The sequence below is a fragment of the Lytechinus variegatus genome, chromosome 10 (genome assembly GCF_018143015.1).
Source record: "Lytechinus variegatus isolate NC3 chromosome 10, Lvar_3.0, whole genome shotgun sequence".
In the NCBI taxonomy this organism is placed as follows: Eukaryota; Metazoa; Echinodermata; class Echinoidea; order Temnopleuroida; family Toxopneustidae; genus Lytechinus; species Lytechinus variegatus.
The window spans coordinates 25,030,271-25,040,272 of record NC_054749.1 but is presented as its reverse complement, the minus strand read 5'-3'; the positions used below and the strand labels follow the sequence as shown (position 1 = coordinate 25,040,272).

Here is a 10,002-nt window from a genome sequence, read left to right as displayed (position 1 = left end):
AAGGCTGTGCTTACTAAGTATTGAAATTCCAATTTGGGTGGCAAAACTATTACAAAATGTTTGAATGTATCCGTTTTATTTCAATTGACTAAAAGTACAAGGGAAATGTGTGAGAAATGTTTTGCAGGGTAAGTTTGATTTCACCCTTTCTCCTGGACACAGCGTGAAAACAAGCATTTCTGCGCAAACAGATTTCTGCGAGCTTTACAAAAATGGACAGTGCTCACTCAAGTGTAACATTCTGTCAGAACTTTTACTTTCATTGGATAGATGAGACCCAAACCCAAGATTATATGTGAAAAAATTACCTTCATGTTGTATATTTTTTTAATTCCCAGAGCTTTTTCAAAGTGTAAACTTTTTTTGATACGCACTGTAGTGTCATAGAAATTAGCTCCTGATGTTAAAAATGAGATTGTGAATTTGATTGCTTGTCAGCTGATTTACATGATGTAACCCGATGTAACATAAATTACATATAAACATCACAAGTAGGCTATATATATATATATATATATATATATATATACACATGCACGTATAGCATGTTTGATAAAACATGTCATCAATTTCTGAGACAAATCATGTCTTCAATGTCAGAGGCATCTAATTCTAAACCTAAGAGCTAGTTTCTATGACAATATAGTTTATACAGACATAAGTCCTTGTTAAATGTCATGGTTGTCAATGCATAGACATACATGTAACTATGCAGTATGTACATATTGTATACTGTATAGCCCATGTGGATAAATGGCATTTTTTTTATTTAATAAGATATATTTCTCAAATATCCGTAAAACCCAAAGTAGAAGAATAAAAGCAATATAGTTATATGAAGCTGCGTGCTATTGTTGAACTTGAATCGTCTACTATCCAAGAACCACATGACAATGAAACTACCTTTTAGCTGCAAAAAGGCTCTAAAAATTTGTAAATTTAGGTAAAATCATCTCTTAACTCTACAAAATAATGGTTTAAAAAGTCCTTATTTTAGGAAAAACAAATTGCCTACCCGGCTGCCCCAAAAAACATATTAATGCAAAACCAGAGAAAAGGGCCACCAAATAGGAAAGCTGTGGCCAACTGTGATTTTTTTTTTTGGGGGGGGGGTTGCAGCCTTTTGGATTTTGGCCCAGCACACTTTTTCCTCGGACCCGAGAAAAAAAATATTGTTATTTCATGTTGAGATAAACATTAAAATGAATAAAAAAATTGTTGCCATATTAAAATAGCTAAAAAAGTATTTTTGACCCATGTCTAGCCCACTCCTATTGATATACAGACTTTTCTAACTACTACAACTAACTACTACAACTACTACTACTACTACTACTACTACTACTACTACTACTACTACTATTACGTGTACTACTACTACTCTACTACTATTACTACTACTACTAGATCAGGTAAAATCATCTCTTAACTCTACAAAATAATGGTTTAAAAAGTCCTTATTTTAGGAAAAACAAATTGCCTACCCGGCTGCCCCAAAAAACACATAAATGCAAAACCAGAGAAAAGGGCCACCAAATAGAAAAGCTGTGGCCAACTGTGATTTTTTTTTTTTGGGGGGGGGGTTGCGGCCTTTTGGATTTTGGCCCAGCACACTTTTTCCTCAGACTCGAGAAAAAGAAATATTGTCATTTCATGTTGAGATATACATTAAAATGAATTTTAAAAAAATGTTGCCATATTAAAATAACTAAAAAAGTATTTTTGACCCATGTCTAGCCCACTCCTATTGATATACAGACTTTTCTAACTACTACAACTAAACTACTACTACTACTACTACTACTACTACTACTACTACTACTACTACTACTCTACTACTATTACTACTACTAGATCAGGAGGGTGCCCCCCCCCCCTCCTCCCCCAAAATCACCACCAAAAAAAATGAAAGAGAAAAGGGTGAAATATGATTTCCTGATTCATGTGAATCATGTCTAGATCACAAAATTATAAAAAAAAAGAAAATTTGCTCGCTCGCAAATCTAACCCCCTCTCTAAATGTTTGGCATATTACTCCACTGATGGAGACAGTGGCCATTTACCCGCAATTTAAAGTTTTATTCTCGAGATTCCTTTTTTCTTTACTCTCAGTATTTTCCTTTCTTATTTGCGTTACCAATGACACCGTGGGAATTGAATTGAATGGAATGGGAATTGAGAATTGAATATTACAATTCCATCATGATTTTACCATTGATAAACCGGGTGCTCAGAGTCGGAAAAGTGTTTTATAGTAAGTAGAAGTTATTACAGTAAGAGACTATGGGCCAAGGTGCGATTTATTTGCTACGTGTGCTTCACACAACTTGTTTTCTCCATGGTTTTACAAGAGTGGATTTAGCCAATTTAAGCCTAGTCCCACTCGTACATATACCGGTAGGCCTACAGTACGCGTGCGGCATTCGCATTCGCACGGTACTCGGCTAGCTATAAAGCTAGCGGCTGCTCCTCCGCGTCGTTAAGCCCTGACCTTGGCTTACATACTTCTCTGCCGCTGTAGTCTGTTATGTGAACAAGGTTGTATTATCTACCATGAAGGGCAGAATATTATAATGAACATAGTGATTTTTTTAGAAGTTTACTTTAACTAAGTCAGAGTAAGACAGTTGTCAAAAAAACTGAGCCTGACATGCCTGAGGGGGAGAGTGAGAGGAGAGCTCGAGAGAGAGTATTCCACCTTGGCTACATGTATAATATAATCTTGTCCCTCCTAAGGTCATGTAAATTCACTGCCGATGTGAAAACATCACCATCGTATGCGTGCCCAGCAGCCGGAGCAATAGTTATGATTGTGATGCATCTGAATTGGCAGTGTCTGACATTATCAGTAGATGCGCTGGTCAGAAAATTGGGATAGTCCCAGTTTAGGCCAAGTAAAAAAAGAAAGTAGTTGATCGTCCGGGTTTTTTTGAGAGCGGTGATGAGGGAGGTCCTTACTATTTGCTATCTTACTATTTTTTTTTAAAACAAGGAGGCATTTTCTCGGCCCTTTTTTGACATCAGTGATGAGGGAGGTCCTTTAATACTATTTACTATTTTTTTTGCTATTTTTTATTGAAATCGTCAGGCCATGTCAAGCTCGAAATATGTGATCGATGCATGCTCAATATTAATAATAAATGAGTAGAAATGTATATATATATATATATATATATACAATTGATTGGAAATCTATGGAAAATGTATTATGTGATAAAAATCTATTGATGTATTTATACTGATGTATACCGGTACTGTATTGTAAAACAAAATGTTCATGTCAAGTGAATGATTTAAACATTATTCTTGTAAAGGTAAAATGCCTGGGGGGTGGGGTCATTTTATTACCATGGAGCCATGTTTAGTTTTCCAGAGCCAATCTCTTTTTTTTAGCTCTGGGCATGGTTTCGCATCGCAGTTTTCCAGCTGCTTGTATATTCATTTACATGTTGTTTAATACTGTTCAATTTTTATTCATTTTTAATTGATATCAAATGTTAAATGATGATTGAGTTAATTGTTAATTGTTCACATGGGCCTAATGTTTATTATTTTCATGTTTGTAACTGTAAGTGTTAGATACTAATTTTTACAATTTTCAAATTGAATAGCTCAAGGAAGAATAAAGTTTATCAAATTTGAACAGAATTGGCACTTCTTGGAATCCCATTAATTATTTTCAATCTTCATGAAGAATAACCCACTTGAAATTATTTGTTGAATATTCGATGCACTGCCTGCTGATGTTAGAAAATTCAATTCATTTCACAAATTCACATGTTGCGCCAGCACAGTCAATAACATCTTCCCAGCACATAAGTCATGCATTACCCAACAGAGTCACAACATGCAACAAGCAGTCAATCACCGTAACACACATTGAAGTACAGGTGCTATCACTCACCAAAAACCCCGCCGAAATACAAATTTACGTCATTAAAATTGATTTTTCTGCGCCATATTTCCAAAGCATGCGACGGATTAGTTCAGATTCAGGAAGTGGGGTCCCCAAAAAAGCACTAAAAATGAAGAAATCCGTGATCTTCCCCGAGTTTGCAAACTTTATTTTCACGCTAATTTATGATGGTATCTTCAAAATTCCAATAGAAAAACAAATTAGAATTTTTTTCTTTCTTGCAGTTACGGCAATATCGGACTTTGCAATTGTTTTTGAAGTTGCGAGAGGGTTCCCAAAGCACATGAGATCAAATCGCTCGCCAATTTTGTGATTTTTTTCGCTATGCAGCAGCCATAAAAAATAGTAAATATCAAGAAAATTGATGCTGCAATGAAAAAGGGAACATCAAAAAAGGAACATCACGATTTTTTTTTTTTTTTAGCCAATTTTTGAAAATAGTAAATATAAAAAATTTCCATGCGGCGGCCAAAATAGATGCGCGCGAGGACTATCAACTACTTTCTTTTTTTACTTGGCCTTACAGGGACTGTCTCAGTTTATAAGGATTTCTTCACACAAGAAATCTAGGAAAGTTCATTCACCTGTTGAGTGCCGACACCAATCAAGAGTCCTAGTCAATATAAACATATCGGTTTTCATAACTAGGGCAAGTCATAATAAATAAACGGTGAACTGGGGGGAATTGAGGTCACTGAATTTTTAGCACTCTCAATTCCCCTAATTGCTGTCTTTGTCCCGTAGAGAGAAGTGAAGAAAAAACGTCCCCATAAACAAGGACAGTCTCAATTTATCAAGACATAATTTGTCTTGGTTTATAAGGATATCCTTGTTTTCTGGGACAATCCCAATTTTTTGGACCAGCGCCTCTACTGATTATTGCATTATTGACTGAGATTTTTCCCCAAAACATATTGATATTGAAGTAGTTGAATTTCATTTGCCAGGCTACCATGTATTTTAATGAACACCTACAAGAACTGTTGCCAATCTCATGTGACTTTGAAGAGTGTGTGTTGTCTTATGGAAACGGCAAGGGACAAGATTTTAATCGGATGCATTTACAGAAGCCCAAATAATTCTGAGGAAAATAATTAAAGCCTTCTAAACCAACTTCAAGAAATTGTTTCTCGATACAATCATACTTTTGTCATTATTATTGATGACTTTAATTTGCCAAATATAGACTGGGAAGGAAGCTCCACGAAAAGTCAGAGAAACTTTTCTAATCAGATTTTGGAATTGCTTTATATGAGAACCTTGTCTATTTGCTTTATGATTTATTTCTGACCCAGTTAAAATCTGAACCAACAAGACAGAGAAGTGGCCAGTGGTCAAATTTTTTTGACTTAATTAAAAACCATGAAGAGATAAACTGATAATTTAATACTGGATATTGAACTCTCCACTAGGAAAAAGTGGCCATCTTGTACTTTCTTTTAGAATTGAGATGTACCCAGTTAGAGTTAAACCAGGACCTCTTTATACATACTTTCATGGCAAATATGATGGAATGAAAAATTACGTATTAAAAGGCAAAAAACTTTTGCAGTACCATCTAACTCTGATGTAAACACCAGATGTGTGCACAAATAGTACAGGCATTGAGAGAAGTGACATATCTGTATTATCCTCAGATCAAACCATCATGTACATGTAGAAGAACATGGAGATGGTTGGATAGGAAAGCAAGTGAGGCATTTCAAGAGAAACATAAAGCATAGAATAGAACTATCTCTAAAAGATTATATTACAACAAAGCCAGGAATAAAGCTACAAGTACTATCAAGCAGGCTAAAAATAACTTTGAAAATAAACAGGCATCAGAAGTTAAAACAAATCCAAAAAGGTTTTGGCAGTATGTGCAAAATAAGACAAAGTCCAATCCTGTCTTGGAGAGTTGATTCGGCCAGACGGCACAACTGTGGATGGAGACTTTGACAAAGCTGAGATGTTAAATGACTTTTTTGCATCAGTATTTAGGCAAGAAGATACACGTAACCTTTCTTCATTTCCTGAGAGACCCTTTGAACTTGGCATCTATGGCTAGCACAGTCGCTCATTTCTTCCTGTGGTAGAGGGTGGCAGTTCCAGAGATTGTTTTAATCAATTTCTTTTTTTTAATATAGATTCTTCACAGATATTAGAGCCATACTTGCCTATGACAACCAGCTGCATACGATGGGCTTCAAAAAAAGCAGGTAGTTCAAAGAGGAATACTGGTGGCAAAAGTCCAGGAAAACGATTGGGTACCAAGAAGACTCATGGTAAGAAATATTTTTTTACTCATTTATTTGAATATCACTTTTTATTGACAGTGTCTGCACCTGGGCATCAAACCATTTTCATATTCAGTTTTGGTAAATTAAAAAAAAATGCCTGATAGATCCTTTTTTCTCTTTCTTTCTACTAGACAGTTGAATTGGGTAGACGAATCATTGACTTGAATTAAGGTTGTAAGTAAAATCATAGTGAATATAATTTTTTTTCAATGATATTCTGTTTTGAACATAAGTTTATGTAACAATTATTATATTATCATACTTTTTCATTTGATACATTTTTAATGATGCCCATTTTGCAATAGTAATATACAAGAACCGTTTTCATAAAGGGCACCAGAAGGAAGGTGATTTCTTAATTTAATTGGAATTAATCTTCTTGATGTGTATTTATCAGGTCAGCAAGTATATGAGAACCAGATACTCGTCAGGCAGAAGATGCACTTTAGGTACTACCCTGGACAATTCGTAAGTACCCAAGGAATCGATTAGTCCTAGAAAGACGACAGAATTATTACTGCTTTACCATTTGTACTTTATCACAAGTATTGTAAATAACCGACTCATATTTATCAAAATTTAATTTTCTTTCATTTGTTGCAACTTGGCTGATTCCAATTTCATGTGCGAATGTTACATGACAGCTCGTAAAAACAATTTTAAGGTAAAAATACTATTTCTTGAAGCTATTATTTTACTTTCGGAGAAAATGTGAAAGTGAATGAAAAAAAGTAGATATAATAATTAGGCATACACTTTAGATCATAATGATATGAACAACTTACACACAAAGTGTGCCTTGCTGGGCTGCTGCCTGCTAGGTATTTGACAAAGTTAGCCAAAGGACTATCTGCTATTAACCACTTTGGCCTATATATATATACATGCATATCTCAGCCAGGTGCACCCAGTCTGTGAGATTTAGTTTACAAGAAGATGCATAATATTCATAGCCATTCTCTTATAAAAAACCTGATTTAAGAGAGGGGTATAAAAATTCATATCATGCTCTTTTGGTAGGACACCTCAGGAAAGAAATGAGCCCCCGAAAGGTGGAGGGTAACTAAAACGGATCGTTTTTAACAAGTTTTGACATTAATCTTATTTATCTCTTCCGATAGGATACAAGGATTTGTAGTAGCATATCAAAATAGTAATACCAGTATTTGTTTCATGAAATATGCCCAAAGTGGACGAGTTTGACCTCGGTCTTTCCATTGTCTGTCAATTATTTTTACAAAAACTTGAATAACTCTGTTAGAATTGCTAGTTGCAATTAAACATGATGTGAGATTGATCATACAGACTTTTATAATTATATTCAAATGCTAATTTTTTTAGCAAGTTTCTTTTATTTCTCATAACTTTGCCCCAATTTTTCAATTGGAATGCAAAATTAGCATGATGATTCCTAAATATGTGTTTTCAAGAGAACATGAAACCCTAAAAACCATAATTTGAGTGACATTTACCCTCTTTTTATACGCCCGTCTTTACGGGACGTATTATGGTATCACGCTCGGTGTCCGTCCGTCTGTCCATCCGTTAACTTTTCCTTGTAAACGCGATAACTTAAGTTGAACTTAACCTAGGCTCATATAATTTGGTGTGTATGATACTAGCATGGATCCTAGGAAGCCTATTGATTTTGAGGTCAAAAGGTCAATGGTCAAGGTCACAGTGATGTATTTTCATTGTACCCTTCTGCAGTCCTTGTAAACGTGATAACTTCGGTTGAACTTAACCTAGGCTCATATAATTTGGTGTGTATGATACGAGCATGGATCCCAGCAAGCCTATCGATTTAGAGGTCAAAGTCAAAGGTCAAGATCACAGTGACATGTTTTCATCTTATCCTTCTGAAGTCCTTGTTAATGTGATTACTTAAGTTGAACTTAACCTAAGCTCATGTAGTTTGGTGTGTATGATACTAGCATAGATCCTAGCAATTCTATTGATTTTGAGGTCAGAAGGTCAAAGGTAAAGTCGCCATCTTCCACTTTTCTTGCTTGACCAATAGCTCCATTTTCCGTGTTACAGACGGGCGTATTATGTGCTCGCCTTAGCGACACTCTTGTTCATTCTTGTTTGCCAATATAGACATTTCAATCAACAGACAACTGGGAGATTTAGTTTTGTGTACACATGGTCTACTGACCTTTCACAGACTACATGTATAACACTTTTTTTTTCATTCCTCTTACCTTCAACAGGTAAAGACCGGGCGAGACAAAACACTAGTGGCCCAAGTGGCTGGGACGGTCTGCTTCTCAAAACAGAGATGGCATCCAACCCATAACACACAGTTCGGACGGGAAATTGCTCCACAGATGACAGATGAAGAGATGGAGAGAACATTTGTGCATGTGATTCCAGAGGAGGAGGTTGGCAATTTTAAACTGGTAGAGCAGGTTTAAGATTCCTTTTCTTGAGGGATATTGATTAGACATAGTGATTGGCAAGAATGAAAATTGGGATGGTATCTGTTTTGCTTCTATGTGATACGAGAGATGGATGGCAATGGGGAGGTGCCTTCGAGTGGTCCAGCTGGAAAATTGAGAGCATCTGCATGTGACTTTGCTCTATTAGTACAACTACAACTTTTGAAGTCTATACAAGATTGCCCCTCTCATATCAAGCTTGTGTGTGCAGAAAACGACTGTCAAGAATGAGATCATTACCTAGAGGGCTGAGTCTGGATGAGGGTAAGCCGGAGGTTCCAAACTGGTGATGCCCAACATGTGATACTACTTTACCATTGTTCCGTTTTGAAATGATAATAGGATTCGGCAATTTCAGGCTGGATTCGAAGATGAGACCTTTCAAAGGGTAATGTGAGAGTGAGCAGTGAAGGATCTGTTTGTGGAGAAGACATGATTTGTTGCATGATGGGGAATGATTGAAGATCACCAATTACAAATCTGTCGGCTTTTCCTACTTTTGAGACTGGAACTTATTACTGTATAACATATAAGGAAATAGTGATTGCAGTTCTGAAGGAAGTGCAGATTTCATCTATTCTCTTACAGTGCTTGTGAAGTGAGTGTTAGGTACCACATAAGAATCATGCTTTATAGGATTGGTCAAAAGTCAGTCCTGTGATAAAAAAGTGAGGGAACTTTTATGTTTCGCTGATCACTTCAGCCCTAGGGTCATAATGCGTTGACTATTCTGAGTACAAAATAAAGAGGTCATTGTGACTTTTTGATTGGATTGTGATTTTTTTTATTCCATTTTTTTTATTCCATCTTTCTCTATCACCTGTACATGTAGTAGTGATCGTGTGAGATCTAGATTTGTGTGAGCAGTGTACATACATGTACATGCAAGTCTTGAAAATATATGCAAAAAAGTGTATTGGCCCTCTTTTTTTATGGTAAAATTCCTCAGTGAGGTCATAATTATCTTGTTTGAGCAAGGAATATTAAGCTAAGATGTCTGATAACCTATTGATTTCAGGAGATGAGGCAACTCACTCAGTGAGAAGAATGTACTCTACATCTTTCCTCAGCTTCACTTCGGAAAGATTAGCCTACTACATTCATCTTGCCTTGAAAGTGATAAATTTGCCCATCACCTTCACTAACAGTGATTACTGTTACAGTGATAACTGACAATCAACAACCAAATAATCTTCAGTCAATTTTTGTCTCACCTGCATAGCAGAGTGAGACTATAGGCGCCGCTTTTCTGACGGCGGCGGCGTCAACATCAAATCTTGACCGAAGTTAAGTTTTTGAAATGACAGCATAACTTACAAAGTATATGGACCTAGTTCATAAAACTTGGCCATAAGGTTAATCA

At 36.0% G+C, this 10,002-nt stretch overlaps 1 protein-coding gene across 1 annotated transcript; it reads left to right on the top strand.

Annotated features, from left to right (window-relative positions):
• The first annotated feature begins 2,141 nt into the window (after positions 1–2,141).
• LOC121423097 (39S ribosomal protein L27, mitochondrial-like) lies at positions 2,142–9,406 on the top strand. The gene is made up of 4 exons (XM_041618386.1): positions 2,142–2,254; positions 6,046–6,183; positions 6,596–6,666; positions 8,412–9,406. Exons 1-4 carry the CDS (start codon positions 2,164–2,166, stop codon positions 8,613–8,615), a joined length of 504 nt encoding a protein of 167 aa, XP_041474320.1. The 5' UTR covers positions 2,142–2,163; the 3' UTR covers positions 8,616–9,406.
• Positions 9,407–10,002: the final 596 nt, after the last annotated feature.

Bases quoted from the DNA above. Each gene is read 5' to 3' on its own strand.
- LOC121423097 (XM_041618386.1), top strand. From the start codon at position 2,164: ATGGAATGGGAATTGAGAATTGAATATTACAATTCCATCATGATTTTA. The intron at 2,255-6,045 runs GTAAGTAGAAGT...TTTTTAATATAG, and splicing joins AGTCGGAAAAGTGTTTTATA to ATTCTTCACAGATATTAGAG. The intron at 6,184-6,595 runs GTAAGAAATATT...TGTATTTATCAG, and splicing joins GGGTACCAAGAAGACTCATG to GTCAGCAAGTATATGAGAAC.